Here is a 16,305-nt window from a genome sequence, read left to right as displayed (position 1 = left end):
AGTCTACCATCTATTCTCTAAGTAATCTCTTAGGGCAGGAATTACTGATCCAAATTCATTAATGAAGAATCTGACTCAGCAGTTTGTTCACTTACTCAAGGTCTTATAGTTAAAAAGTAGACCTGAAAACAGATATTTTAATTTCAAATTTAAGGTTCTTTTTATTACACCACAGTTTTGTAAGCTCCATCCTGGAAACTGTCAGTGAAAAGCCTGCTCTTTATTCCTCCATAGAACTGTTGGTAATACTTCTTAAAAACATATGACTTGCAGTGAACTTTGGCTCCTGTCCTTTACATTTTGAGGAAAGAAGCTAAACTACAATTGCCAGGCAGAATGCTAGGGCTTAGCAGATCTCAGGCAGGTTATTGAAGGGTACTGAAGAATTCTGTAGCTATACCGAAAGAAACGAGGAGCTCCTTCAGAGCTTCTTCAGTTCAGTTCAGTTCAGTTCATTTCAGCCGCTCAGTCTTGTCCAACTCTTTGTGACCCCATGGGCCCCAGTGTGCCAGGCCTCCCTATATATCACCAACTCCCAGAGTCTACTCAAACTCATCTCCATTGAGTCAGTGATGCCATCCAACCTTCTCATCCTGTCGTCCCCTTCTTCTCCTGCCTTCAATCGTTCCCAGAATCAGGGTCTTTTCAGATCAGTCAGATCTTCGTATCAGGTGGCCAAAGTATTGGAGTTTCGGCTTCAATATCAGTCCTTCCAATGAACACCCAGGACTGATCTCCTTTAGGATGGACTGGTTGGATCTCTGAAGGGACTCTCAAAAGTCTTATCAAACACCACAGTTCAAAAGCATCAGTTCTTCGGTGCTCAGCTTTCTTTATAGTCCAACTCTCACATCCATACATTACTACTGGAAAAACCATAGCCTTGACTAGATGGACCTTTGTTGGCAAAGTAATGTCTCTGCTTTTTAATATGTTGTCTAGGTTGGTCATAAGTTTCCTTCCAAGGAGTAAGTGTCTTTTAACTTCATGGCTGCAATCACCATCTGCAGTGATTTTGGAGCCCAAGAAAATAAAGTCAGCTACTCTTTCCACTGTTTCCCCATCTACTTGCCATGAAGTGATGGGACCAGATGCCATGATCTTTGTTTTCTGTATGTTGAGCTTTAAGCCAACTTTTTCACTCTCCTCTTTCACTTTCATCAAAAGGCTCTTTAGTTCTTCTTCACTTTCTGCCATAAGGGTGGTGTCATCTGCATAACTGAGGTTATTGATATTTCTCTCGGCAATCTTGATTCCAGCTTGTGCTTCATCCAGCCCAGCGTTTCTCATGATGTACTCTGCATAGAAGTTAAGTAAGCAGGGTGACAATATACAGCCTTGACGTACTCCTTTTCCTATTTGGAACCAGTCCTTTGTTCCATGTCCAGTTCTAACTCTTGCTTCCTGACCCGCATACAGATTTCTTAAGAGGCAGATCAGGTGGTCTGGTATTCCCATCTCTTTCAGAATTTTCCACAGTTTATTGTGATCCACATAGTCAAAGGCTTTGGCATAGTCAATAAAGCAGAAAGAGATGTTTTTCTGGAACTCTCTTGCTTTTTTGATGATCCAATGGATGTTGGCAATTTGATCTCTGGTTCCTCTGCCTTTTCTAAATCTGGCTTGAACATCTGGAATTTCATGGTTCACATATTGCTCCTTGGAGTCCAGCATATGAGAACAGGTTTTAGGCTTCATGGGGAAATAGAGAATTTGGTATTTTAAAGGAGGTGGAGTAAGGGGGGAGATGGTAGTGGCCAGAGACAGCATAGCCAGTCAGGAGAGTCACTCAGAAGAAATGTAAGAAATATGATGTTATACTTTTGAGTAGGAAGAGGGGGGGGATGGGGGAAAATAAGGCAGTGAAGCTGCTTTGAGAGACAAATATGTTAATAAGTAGAATTATGAAGGGCCTCATATGATCAGGGACGGGAAATTGGAATCTATCTCTATCCTGCCTGCTGTAAGAGGTGGTCATTTGGAAAATTAAGTCACCAAACTTCAGATAAAAAACAATCCTATGTCATATTAGCTCTGCCTTCTGCCTTCCCTTTAGAAAGTGACTCCCTAGGAACCACTACTAGCCTCTGTGTGGGTGATAAGGCAAGCTTGCTTATGGGACCTCTGTGGGGCTGCAATATCATAATCTTCACTTGTTTTCTTAGCATGTTACATCAATTATGCATTTTTAATAGCTAGTGTTAAATTGAAAGAGCAACATGATTTTCTTTGGTTTACTCTGAAAACTGAATTCTCTTTGATCTTAGATTATTGATTGTCTTGATTCAACATGTTTTTCCTGTTGCAAAATGTTCATTTAATGTTGTAATTTTTTATGAACTCTGTCTCTCTCCCTCAGTGTCTCTCTGGTCAGAAAGCTTTGAACTGTTTTCAAAGTCACTTAATGGGATTTTGTTCAGCAATTTCTGTGTTATTTACAGAGTAGAGTTGCTATTAGGTAGATAGAAAACTTCGACAGCAGGAACAATTTGTGCTCCCAAGTAGTAGATACCTTTTTCAGCAGTGAACTTATGGAAGAAAGCTGTGGTGTGAAAAGTACCTTTGTGGTTTTGGGGTCCATTTTATAAAATTATCTTTGAAAGATATTATCTAATGATGGCTGTTTACATTGAAAACTGTGGATCTAGATCCTGAGATTCAGCCAGTATTCTTTGATTCAGCCCAGGCAGTCACATTAAAAGGGAAACGTGTATCCTATAATCAGAGGGCAGAATTGTCATCAACCACATGACACCTGGCTTTTCTATTGTCTTCTGTTTTCAACTGCCACTTTCCATCTCAGCAGGATCCTTCCAGGGACATTTCCCTGACTGAGAAGGTGAAAGTCATTTTATTCGGACTGTGTCATGTATACACTTCACAAGGATAGAGATAGCCAGAACAGGAAATATTTATGTGACTGTAACTTTTTCTAGGCACCCAAAGTACAAGTGTAGTTCTTTGTAACCGTCTTAGTTTGAACCCAACCAGTTCTTCTCTTTGAATGTGAAGATCAGACAACATAAGATGGGACTAACAGCAGTTGAAGTCAAGGGGCTGGAAATGTTCTGAGCTTGCTCATAATTTGGGAAGCAGGTTAGGCGATCCCACATGAGGGTTTCCTATACAGGTTGGGGATTCAGGGTAAGGCAGTAGCGCTGGGAATGAAGAGAAAGAGAGATTCGTTGATATGTGTCTGTGGTAAAGGGAGCATACACAGAGAAAATAGAATCATCAGAATTTCCCTAGCACTAACTTCAGAATCTTGGCTACTCAAAACACTTAGAATGAATTTCTTACTACAATGTTCCTTGTACTTACTGGCAAACAGTTTGTGAGAGAGTGAGGAAGTGGTAGGTTAGTAAATGCAGGTAGAAGATGCCTACATAGGTAAGGGGCATCTTGCTTTGAGAAAGGCTCACTGTTAACCGCGTATATTAGACATGAGTTGTCACTTTACAAAAGGCCTTTTCCCTTTGTGAAAGGATTCATGAAATGTTTCTTCTCTATAACGATCACTTAGGGCATTTTAGATATTTGATTATATCATCAGGAAGTTACTTTTCTATAAAAGGAGCCATACTCATATTCCACATGGAAAGTGTGGCTACTAATGCCAGGCTATGTTGTGATAAAGCCTGAAAGGTTCAATTTTAAAGGAAATAACTGAAATTTTGCAAGATGAATTAGAGTTCAGTCTGATTTGATATGCTGGATCAGGACCGCAGGGCTTCTTGTTCTTTTCTGAACCTCTACCATACTATTGAGAGCTCCCAAGTAAAATGGAATGAGGGAAGATGAACTGCATCTTTTTGTGAAGCACAGTGAAAAAATTTAACTGCTACCTAAAACAGGGAGTACAACTGGTATACCATGGGCCAGGAAAAAAAAAAAAAAAAAAGGTTTTTTGGTCTGTATGTTTCCCCAAAAGTCAATACTAATACTTAAAAATCAAAATATTGTATATTCAGTCTTTCAACTTCACTTGAAAACTTTGAAGCTCTCATATCCTTAGTTACACTTTTCAGCAAGCACAACAATAATCTTCTATGAAAGGGTAATGAGTGCCCTTTAAAGCACAGCATGTTTTCTGTAACCTGTGTTTAATACCCAGCCTTCCTTTTCTTTTAATTGCCATATCTACTTGGCTATTGAGGTCTGTGTGTTTTTATCCCCCAATCTGGAAATTTAATGTTTTGGAAAGAGAAATGCATTCAGATAACCCAGATTAGATACCAGTCAAGACCAGATCTCATGGAAATCCTCTCTTTACCAGTCCTTATCATCCATCCTCCACCTAACTGCTTTAGTCATCTAGGAGGACCATTTTCACCCAACAAATGCCTTTGAGCACTTAGTATATTCTACGTGCTTGGGATAGAGCAATAAGTAAGGCAGGGAAAAGTCCCTGTTTTTATGAAGTTTACATTCTAATGTGTGTATCGGGTGTCAGGGGAGACAAGTAGAAAACAAATGTGGAATATGATATCAGATAGTAGTAAATAAAGTAAACAGAAATAGAGCCAAGTGAGAGGGAAAAGAATGTGATGGGTAGTCCATTAATGGATGAATAGATCTAGAAAATTTGGCATATGTACACAATGGAATAGGCTTCCCCAAGTGGCTCAGATACTACAGAATTCACCTGCAATGCGGGAGACCTGTGTTTGCTCTCTGGGTTGGGAAGATCCCCTGGAGGAGGACATGGCAACCCATTCCAGTATTCTTGCCTGGAGAATCCCCATGGGCAGAGGAGCCTGGTGGGCTATAGTTCTTGGGGTCACAAAGAGTCGGACACGACCGAGTGCCTAAGCACAGCACACAACAGAATATTATTCAGCCTTAATAAAGAAAGAGATTCTTGTCATTTGCTACAACATGGATGAACCTGGAGTGCATTATGGTAAGTGAAATAAGGCAGACAGAGAAAGCTAAATATAGTGTATGATATCACTTATATGTGGGATTTTTTTAAAGTTGAAGTCATAGAAACAGAAAAGAGAAAAGTGATTGTCAGGGGATGGAGGGTCAGGGAGAAAATAGGGTGAGATTAGTAAAAGGGCACAGATTTCAAGTAGGTGAATATGGTTGGAGGAGCCAAGCTATAATATGGTGACAATAGTGGGTAACACTGGATTGTATCATTGAAATTTGCCAGGAAGGTAGAAATTAAATGTTCTCACACACACAGAAATAAAAGGTAGATGTGTGAGGTGATTGTTAATTAACTCAATGAGGGGGGAGTCATTTCACAACGTACAAATCATCATGTTGTACACTTCAAATATCTTACAATTTTGTTTGTCAGTTTTATATGATGGCTCAGATGGTAAAGAACCTGCCTGCAATGCAAGAGACCTGGGTTTGATCCCAGGGTAGGGAAGATCACCTGGAAAAGGAATGGCTACCCACTCCAGCATTCTTGCCTGGATAATTCCATGGACAGAGGAGCTTGGTGGGCTACAGTACATGGGGTCACAAAGAGTCGGACATGACTGAGTGACTAACACTTTCACTTTTTTTTTAACTCAATAAGGCTAAAAGAATGTTTTAAAGAAAGAGATTGGGTAGTACTATCTTATACAGAGTGACCAGGGAAAGGCCTATTGAATAGGTAGTATTTAAACAGAGACCTGTAAGAAAAGAGCGAGTGAGTCATAGGAACTGCTGGGGAAAGAGTGTTCCAGGCAGAGGAAGTAGCAAGTGCAAAGATCAGGAACCAGGACCATGCTTGGTGAGCATGAGAAATAAGTTCATGTTTGGGAACGCATGTAAGAATTAAAGATTTTAAAATTTAAAAAAAAAAGGAGGCTAGTGTATGCAAAGTTTAAGGCAGATTGTGGTAGAAAATGAGATCAGAAATGTCTTGGAGGCATGGCAAAGATTTGGGGTTTCATTAGCATGGTGGTGGTGTGGTTAGTTGCTACATCAGGTCTGACTCTTGTGATACTATGGACTGGGGCCCACCAGGCTCCTCTTTCCTTGGGATTTCCCAGGCAAGAATACTGGAGTGGGTAGCCACTCCCTTCTCCAGGGGACCTTCCAGACCCATGGATCAAACCCGCATCTCCTGCATTGCAGGCAGATTATTTACCGACTGAGTTACCAGGGAACTGAAGGTTCTGTAATTGGATGGTTCTGACTAGAGAAATGATATGATCTGACCTGAGTATTTAAAGGATAAATCCAGATACTGTGTTGAGATTAGACTGTAAGGGAACAAAGGGCAAGTGGGGAGACCAGTTAGGGGGGAAATGCAGTGAGCCAGGTAATTGATGCTGGTGGCTCAGACTTAGATGGTAACAATAAAGGTGGGGAAAGTGCTCAGTGTAGATGCGTTGCAAAGGCATAGCCATTGAACTTCCTGCTAAACTAGATAAAGCATGTGTGAGTATAGAAAAGAAAAAGTCAAGGATGACTCCAAGAATATTTGGCCTGAGCAACTGGAAGGATGGTGATGGAGATGGAGAAGGCAACTGGAGGATCAAGTTTATAGGGAGGAGAAATCAGGAATCCTGTGTGGGACAAGTGAAGCTTGATATGCCTACTAGATATGCTTACTAGTGGAGTTTTTGAATTGCTGTGGAATAGGCAGTAAGGAATACAACTCTGGAGATTAGGCGAGAAGTCCAAGCTGAAGACAAATTTGGGAGATGGCAGCAAATAAATCATGAGCAAAACTGAGGTGGAGATGGAATGAAATCATCTAGGGACTGAGAAGAGGGGACCTGAAACCTGGGGAACTCTAATGTTTAGAAAGATGGGGATTAATATTCTCAGTCATTCATGATTTAGACACATTTCCTTGTAGAAGCCAGGGGAGGCAGCAGTTTTAGAGTGTACTTTGGTTTCTAGTGTCAGATTATTGGAAGTGAAGGGCAGCTAGTGGTAACTTTACTTATCAAAGGAAAATGGATTTATTTTAAAACTCAAGGCTATTTCTACCTCTACTGACTGACTATATGATAAGACCCTCCTCATTATTTTTCCTCTGAGAAAGTTTTTAATTGTAACACGTCATATATTTTGTGCAATTTTTTGTTTCATGAGTAAGGTTTGTCTTTCTTTGTACCCCCACTGCCCTGCAGACTATAAACCCCATGCAGACTTAAGGATGTCTATTTCCTAATACCTAACACAATGCTTGCTATACATGCTCCTCAATAATAAAAGAGAACATTATTCTTTCATTAGCCAGAAGGGATTCTAAGTGCCTATTAGTGGTGAGACACTGCCCAAGTTACTGAGGATACTTAGGTGCAGTCGAGTCTGGCTTGGAGGATCTCTAAGCCTAAAATGAGAGTGAGATGAACAGGAACAAAACTATCCTTGCAACAAGGTTATTTGGACATGATCAATGTCTGCCTTTCATGTAGGTGGACAAGTGGTTGCTAAGTGCATACAAATTCCATTTAATAACACTTTGAGCATGATACACTTCATATCATATCATTATTATTTGAACCTCAAAGTGACTCTGCAAGGTAGGTATTACTACCCCTATTTTATAGATGAGGAAACTAAGGTTTAGGCTGTCTAATCAGACAAGTTAGTCCTACTAAGGCAGGCAGCTAAGTCAGTGGCTGCACTGGGATCTCCTGAAGCAGGGTCTCTTCACTGTCCATGTTAGACTCCTCTATACTTAAACACTCCATTGTTTTAAAATAAAATCATGTCCAGCATAGTAAGAAATGGTACTAAAGAGATAAAAGCATTATTCTCAGACTAATGACATTTCTGCTTCTCCTAGAGCTGCTGGGCAAGGTCAGGTATTCGAGCTGGTGGGAAAATAGAAATTCTATCTTGGCTACAAGGTACAACTAGTGACCTTGCTGATTGAATCTGTTCTATTGCTCTGTAGCCTAGACTAGAAGAACACTGAGAACATTTGTTCAGTTACATTTACAAAACCTGCGCTAGGTGCACATATACAGAAAGTATTTTGTCTTCTGCAGTAATCAGGAGTCGTGGCAGGGCAAGAGCCAATCTCGGAAGCTGCTCCAGGTGCCAGAATTGTTATTCCTATGTCTACTTTTCTCTCTTTTATTTGTAAATTTATAGTTTATTTTCTTTGCCCATTATATGCAATTTCTACCCCATATGGAGTCATCTCTGGAGAGTGATCTACATAAAGGCCAAACTATTTAAAACTATATGCACCTGCTAAAGGCCTTGAACACCAGGTCATCTCATGAAATATTGTTCATAATCTTCATTATAACAATGGTAAAATATTCTATGATACTAGTCCTTATTTCTATAATTCTAGACAGGGAATTTAATAAGTGATTGTTTCTTATCTAATAGTAAAACCTCTAGTATTTCATCTAAGCAATATAAGATGAAGGTGAACTATAGAGAAAAATTTAAATATCAATGCCCATCAAATTTTATGTAATACTTATAACCAAGGTATTTTTTCATCTCACTCGATTTTTAAAAATTTTTATTTATTTCAATTGGAGGCAAATTACTTTACAATATTGTGATGGTTTTTTACCATATATCAGTATGACTTGGCCATAGGTATACATTTGTTCCCCCCATCCTGAACCCGCCTCCCACCTCCTTCCCACCCCATCCCTCCAGGCTGTCACAGAGTCTCTCTTACACTGTTGGTGGGAATGCAAACTGGTACAACTACTATGGAGAACAGTATGTAGATGCCTTTAAAAAATAGGAACAAAACTACCATATGGCCCAGCAATCTCACTGGATTTAACACAATTTAACAGTATTTCATGTCATCTGTCCATTTTCTAATGATATGAAAGACCATAGGCATTTTATGGTAATATCCACAGCAAAAGAGAGATTTTTCCTTAAAAATAAAAGAATAATTAATAGAAATTTATACTAGATAATAAAATCAGGCCAGGAAACATACCTGACTTCAACAGTTACTACGTAGCTAAACCAACGATAGTAACAGTTATAAAAATGATACCCTTTTTACGCAGCAGGACACTGGCATGTTTCCGTCCGTTTCGATTTTCCACATGGCAGGTATAATTCGCCAGGTCAGCCTCCACCACTGAATCAAAGATGAGCGCCAGCTCAACTTCTTTTTCTCCAAGATGCTCTTTGAGGAGCCTGAAATAAAGGAAAGTACTCTTGGCTAAATTGGTTTGATCTGGGGAGAGCCCAGTCATGCAAAGACTGAAGATAGTTATGTAGCTCATTAAGGTCTCCAGTAGGCTGATGGGTGTATGTGCAGAAACTTCAGAAAGAAAACACAAAAAGTGACTTTTAATGTGAAGATCAGATGGGAAAGGAAAAAAGTGAGGAATTCACTCGGCAAAAAGAAATATTAACATTCCACTACGCTTTGATAAATGAAGCCAGTATGATTTGTGTAGCAAACAGGAGGAAACACTGGGCTCCATATTCTAAGCTGAGCTTATGAAAACAAACTGGATTTTTGCATCATGACATGAAGGGGAAAAATCTGTAGAAATGTAGGGTTTGTGTTAGAGTTTTGACGACAGGGGGTAAGACAGTTATAAAGGGGGGCCTTGAAAAGAATTGCTTTATAAGAAATAAACCAAGGGTGGTTAGTGGCATTCTATCCCCAAATATCAATAAGAAGACTGTTCTCTACTTTCTCCTGCCTTTTGTCCAATGCAGGCATATACCCCTAATCCTCCAACGTACTACTAGGGCCCTGCTTCCCACCCCTCCACGACATTGCTCACCATTTGTCTTTCTCCTTCCCTCCGCACCCTCCTACCCACACAAGAGAAACTGCCTTATGTGTATTTTTTTCATAGTCCTGCCTTTTGCTTTCTCAAGTGAGGTTACGGGTCTTGAATGGCCAGTAACAGTTGTTCTTCACAGAGGAGCTGAGTTGCCAGGAAACTTTCCTGAGGGGTGCATCTCTTGTTTCTTTGGAGAGCTATATTCTCACCAGTGGCCAGCTGCCTCCTGGGTGAAGTGAAAGTGGGTACCCTGTTGACTTTTACTTTCTATCTCCTGCTTTCAACCAGAGAAAGAGCAAATTGTGAGTCTAAGTAGTGGAAAGCCTGCCATTAAGGTCTAGGGTGAGGTTGTTAAATATATGAATTTGCAAGAGGGAAATTCTCATCTCCTTTTTGGATACTTGGTTCTGAAGGCAGTGAAGAACATTCTGATGTACTGGCATTTAGCATAAAGTTGGAAAAGACAACTGTACTCAGCAAAAACTGGGTTATAAATATGGGCCTCCCACTTACAAGCTCAAGCTGGATTCTTACAAAGTAATTAACTCAATGGCGCCTTAATATAACTCATCTTTAAGTTGGGAAAAATACCTACCCTCTTTAACTTTGTTGTGGGGGTAAAATGGTTTAAAGTGATTTTAAGATTAAATAGCAGATGCAAGTGCAAATGAATGTTATTAAACACCAACATTTCATTATCCAAAGGGAAACTGTTTAAACTTTGGTTCCTCCAAATATATTTGTATTTATACATGTTGATACTTAAATTTGGCTTGGATGAATCTCTTCTGGATTCCCTCTGAGAAAAGGGAAGGCTTAAAGTTGGGTTGGTGGAAGGGAGTTCTTGGAATCTGAGACTCCCCCATACTGAAATCCTAAACACAGATTATATCCCCAATACATATTTTTAAAATTAACCCTATTTCTGTTACCTTCCAATAACATACATATCAGAGAGTTTATAATACTAGCATTTATAACTTGAATAAATCTCCTTAGTATAAGAATTTTCTTAATCGTATTTTGCTGGTAGTCTATTAATATTTTTCTTCTTGGCTAAACTTGCAGTTCTCCTCTCTTTCCCCTATCCCAACATAAACCTAAACAAGGAAAAATGGGAATTTACTGTCTTCACAGTTTATGTTGAATTTTACTCCATTTTCTCCCTGCTATGTGCAAATCGCACTATATGCAATTTTTTAGTTCTGTGTGACCCTCTATGGAATAACCCCCTTTAATGCCAGAAGCTGCTTAAGCACCACAAATTAAATTTGATTTAAAGCTTCACGTGTAGGGCAGCCACAGCCTTTGCCAGGCATGAGGCAGAAAGCTGATCCTGTCCCGCCAGACCAAGCCTTTCCCTCTTCATTTCTAATGCAGTTTCCAAAAACAGCTCTTCACAGGCTGCAGAAAGAATCTGGAGAGAGGATTTGAAAAATGATCCTTCATCCATCTATTAATATATATGAGGTGTCTTAATTATCAGCTTTTGAAAATATAGAGGGGACTTGCTTTTTTGGAATTAAAGAGCAAGTTGGTGTTTACGTCTATAAATCACTCTGCAGAGCAGTCACAATTTCCTAACAAATACTGATATATAACAATCTATCAATGATTCTTTGTCATTCCCCTAAGTGCCTAGCTCTGGGATAGATACTGGTGTTAGAGAAATGTAAGCATTAAAAGATCAGGTGCCTGCTCCCAGTCAGCATTAACTTTTAAACAAGGGGACAAAATCTACATAGCTGAAAAAATTATAGGAGGAATGAGGTAAAACAGGGTGGTATAGGCATGCTTACAATGGAATTTCAAAAAAACAACTACAGACTATTATTTACTGAAGTAGCTGGAGATGGCTTAAGAAGACTCTGCCTAAACAAAAGGAAGAAGGAAGCATTTTCTAGGAGAGAAGACAGAAATAGGTTTTCGCAGAATGTTTGACACTGAAGGGACTGGTTTTGGAATGGGGGATACAAATGAGGGGATCCTGTGATATACTTCAAATAACTTCAGAAGTATCTCACTCCAAGGGTTAATATTGAAGGCAAGTTATAGGCAACAGTGAATACTGACAATATAAAAAATACTAAATTCAGGTAACAGAAATCACTACTTTTAAAAGTTTTATTGTTAAGACCTATTATTTAAAAAGTCATGCTAGAAAAGTTTGGAAGTTTTCACTCTCACCCTTAAAACAAGAAAAAAGTGAACAAAATGGAAGCCAACAACTCTTCTTAAGTCCATCAGAGAATTGAGGTCACAGGACAAACTCCTGCTCTGCGAATTTGAGATAGTGAGGCAAAGACTGAGAATCACAGTGCCCTGGGAGCAGAAACCCAGGAAGAGGAACCAATACGAATAAAAAACAATTAATTGATGAGTCACTGTAGGGCTAGTATGGACTAGCTTGAAAGTTAACGAAACTCCATGAGATCTAATCTTAGGGGTGCCTCATACTTTCATGAGCTTTGCTTCCAAGAGCCTGTCCAGGGTTTCAGGGTGAAGATCAGAGACATGTTCCTTTACCCTTTGGGCAAGGGAGGAGGGAAAGGCAACTATCTTGAAAGGAGCCTAGAGCACTCTTTCTTCTTAACAAAGACATGCCCTCAAGGGAAACTTCTTTAGCAGAGCCTAAATTACCTAAATTTCGAGTTTTACCGAAACTGGAGGAAAGAGAAGTATCTAACTCCAGCCTCCTCAAGCCTTTCTGTTTCATCTAAGAAAAGGAGGAAAGCTGAGAAGCACTTGTAAAGGTCAGAGCCTGAAGGCACAAGCTGATGGAAAGACTAAGACTTTATCACAGTGCTATAGAATATTTACCACCATACCAGTCAAGGGCTTTCAGATGAAAGAATGGCCAGGCTCAGACCCTGTTTCAGAAGCAGTCTCTAGGAGAACTGAAAGAAACAGTGGAGACGTAAACAAGTACGTTATAGGAAATTTTAGCCTTTTACACCTGCAACAGTTAGACCTGGACATGGAACAATAGACTGGTTCCAAATTGGAAAAGGAGTACGTCAAGGCTGTATATCGTCACCCTGCTTATTTAACATCTATGCAGAGTACATCATGAGAAACGCTGGGCTGGAGGAAGCACAAGCTGGAATCAAGATTGCCGGGAGAAATATCAATAACCTCAGACATGCAGATGACACCACCCTTATGGCAGAAAGTGAAGAGGAACTAAAGAGCCTCTTGATGAAAGTGAAAGAGGAGAGTGAAAAAGTTGGCTTAAAGCTCAACATTCAGAAAACGAAGATCATGGAATCTGGTCCCATCACTTCATGGGAAATAGATGGGGAAACAGTGGAAACAGTGTCAGACTTTATCTTTTGGGGCTCCAAAATCACTACAGATGGTGACTGCAGCCATGAAGTTAAAAGATGCTTACTCCTTGGAAGGAAACTTATGACCAACCTAGATGGTATATTAAAAAGCAGAGACATTACTTTGCCAACAAAGGTCCATCTAGTCAAGGCTATGGTTTTTCCAGTGGTCATGTATGGATGTGAGAGTTGGACTGTGAAGAAAGCTGAGTGGCAAAGAATTGATGCTTTTGAACTATGGTATTGGAGAAGACTCTTGAGAGTCCCTTGGACTGCAAGGAGATCCAACCAATCCATCCTAAAGGAGATCAGTCCTGGGTGTTCATTGGAAGGACTGATGCTGAAGCTGAAACTCCAATACTTTGGCCACCTCATGTGAAGAGTTGACTCATTGGAAAAGACCCTGATGCTGGGAGGGATTGGGGGCAGGAGGAGAAGGGGACGACCCACGATGAGATGGCTGGATGGCATCACTGACTCGATGGACATGAGTTTGGGTAGGCTCCGGGAGTTGGTGATGGACAGGGAGGCCTGGTGTGCTGCGATTCATGGGGTTGCAAAGAGTCAGGCATGACTGAGTGACTGAACTGAATACCTACAACTACAGAAAACAGGAAACACAGCTTAACTCCTAGCCACATAAACATAAAATCTTACTTTAAAGACATGTTTACTTCAATTCCTTTTATCTGATATGTTACATCTGGTTTTTAAACAAAAAAATAAGACATATTAAAAAGAAAAAGTTTTGAAAAGACAACACTACCATCAGAACCATACTCATATATGGCAGAGAATGATCAGAATGAGAATATAAAATAACCATGATTAATAAGTTAGACTCCAATGGAAAAAGTGAACAGTATAAACAATAGATTGGTAATATAACCTGAAAAATGGAAATTCTAAGAAGGAATCAAAAGGAAATGCTAGAAAACAGACATTGTAATAGGAATAAACAGTGCCTTTCATGGGCCATTAATAGACTGGATGTGGCCAAAGAAAGAATAAGAGATCTTGAAGACAGTCAACAGAAATCTCCTAAACTGAAATGCAAAGAGAAGAGAACATGGCAAAAAAGGAACAAAATATTGAACACCAGAGGTATAACTACAAAAGGAGTAATGTACATATAATCTATGTTCAGTTCAGTTGCTCAGTTGTGTCCGACTCTGCAACCCCATGATTCACAGCACACCAGGCCTCCCTGTCCATCACCAACTCCTGGAGTTTACCCAGACTTATGTCCATCGAGTCGGTGATGCCATCCAGCCATCTCATCCTCTGTTGTCCCCTTCTCCTCCTGCCCCTATGTTACCAAAATACAAAACACCAAACTATGAAAGAGAAAGGAACAATAGAAATATAAGACGTAATAGTAACTGAGAATTTTCCAAAGATACCAGAGCACAGATGCAGGAAGTTCAGAGAATATCAAGCAGAGTAAATATTTTAAAAGCTACATCTTGACAGATCATATTCTAACTGTAAAAAGTGGGAAAAAATGAGAGAAAAATCTTGAAATGATTCAGAGGGAGAAAAAAACTTACCTATAGAGGAATAAGAATAAGAAACAGATCTTTAGGAACTATATAAGCAAGAACAGAGTGGAGTGGAATATTGAAAGTGTTCAAATAAATTTACAACCAACCTAGAATATTGTATCCATTTTTCCTTCCAATGTGAAGGAGAAATAAAGACTTTTTCAGACAAATAAAAAGTGAGGGAATTTGTTACAAGTAGACCTGCACTGTAAAAAAATGTTAAAAGAAATTCTTAAGGGAAAATGAAAATGAAACAGGTCAAATTTGGATCTTCATAATGAAAGAAGAGATAGGAGTGAAGAAAGGTAAAATGTCTTACTTTTCCTATTCATAATTAATCTAACAGGTAACAGCTTATTTAAAATAATAATAGCAATAAAAGCAGTTGTACAAAGTTTTGAGGATCTGATATATAGCATGGTGACTATACTCAGTAACATGATATTGTAATCTTGAATGTTGCTGAGATTATTTTTAATTAATTTATTTTAATTGGAGGCTAAATACTTTACAATATTATAGTGGATTTTGCCATGCATTCACATGAATCAGCTATGGGTGTACATGTGTTCCCCATCCTGAACCCCCCTCCCACCTCCCTCCCTATCCTATCCCTCTGGGTCATCCCAGTGCACCAGCCCTGAGCACCCTGTCTCATGCATCGAACCGGGACTGGCGATCTGTTTCACATATAATAATATACATATTTCAATGCCATTCTCTCAAATCCATCCCATGTTCACCTTCTCCCACAGAGTCCAAAGACTGTTCTTTACATCTGTGTCTCCTTTGCTGTCTTGCATATAGGGTTATCATTACCATCTTTCTAATTTCCTTCTATATGCATTAGTATACTGTATTGGTGTTTTTCTTTCTGGCTTACTTCACTCTGTATAATAGGCTCCAGTTTCATCCCTCTCATTAGAACTGATTCAAATGTATTCTTCTTAATGGCTGAGTAATATTCCATTGTGTATATGTACCACAGCTTTCTTATCCATTCATCTGCTGATGGACATATAGATTGCTTCCATATCCTAACTATTATAAATAGTGTTGCGATGAACATTGGGGTACATGTATCTCGTTCAATTCTGGTTTCCTTGGTGTGTATGCCCAGCAGTGGGATTGCTGGGTTGTATGGCAGTTCTATTTCCAGTTTTCAAGGAATCTCCACACTGTTTTCCATAGTGGCTATACTATTTTGCATTCCCACCAACAGTGTAAGAGTGTTCCCTTTTCTCCACACCCTCTCCAGCATTTATTGTTTGTAGACTTTGGATAGCAGCCATTCTGACCGGTGTGAGATGGTACCTCATTGTGGTTTTGATTTGTATTTCTCTGATAATGAGTGATGTTGAGCATCTTTTCCTGTGTTTGTTAGCCATCTGTATGTCTTCTTTGGAGAAATCTCTGTTTCTTTCTTTGGTCCATTTTTTGATTGGGCTATTTATTTTTCTTGAATTGAGTTGTAGGAGCTACTTGTATATTTTTGAAACTAATTATTTGTCCATTGCTTTGTTTGCTATTATTTTCTCCCATTCTGAAGGCTGTCTTTTCACCTTGCTTATAGTTTCCTTCATTGTGCAAAGGCTTTTAAGTTTAATTAGGTCCCATTTGTTTATTTTTCTTTTTATTTCCATTACTCTGGGATGTGGGTCATAGAGGATCCTGCTGTGATGTATGTCAGAGAGTGTTTTGTCTATGTTTTCCTCTAGGAGTTTTATAGTTTCTGGT

At 39.3% G+C, this 16,305-nt stretch overlaps 1 protein-coding gene across 1 annotated transcript in view; it reads right to left on the bottom strand.

Annotated features, from left to right (window-relative positions):
- IL1RAPL2 (interleukin 1 receptor accessory protein like 2) overlaps positions 1 to 16,305 on the bottom strand; it is a 1,078,037-nt gene that overhangs the window by 21,130 nt on the left and 1,040,602 nt on the right. The window contains exon 7 of the mRNA XM_018044315.1: positions 8,948 to 9,093. Coding sequence (XP_017899804.1) covers positions 8,948 to 9,093 — 146 coding nt within the window. The remainder of the gene's footprint in view (positions 1 to 8,947; positions 9,094 to 16,305) is intronic.

This window comes from Capra hircus (genome assembly GCF_001704415.2).
Source record: "Capra hircus breed San Clemente chromosome X unlocalized genomic scaffold, ASM170441v1, whole genome shotgun sequence".
In the NCBI taxonomy this organism is placed as follows: Eukaryota; Metazoa; Chordata; class Mammalia; order Artiodactyla; family Bovidae; genus Capra; species Capra hircus.
Note: the sequence above shows the minus strand (reverse complement) of the source record. Positions and strands in the feature narration are given on the sequence as shown.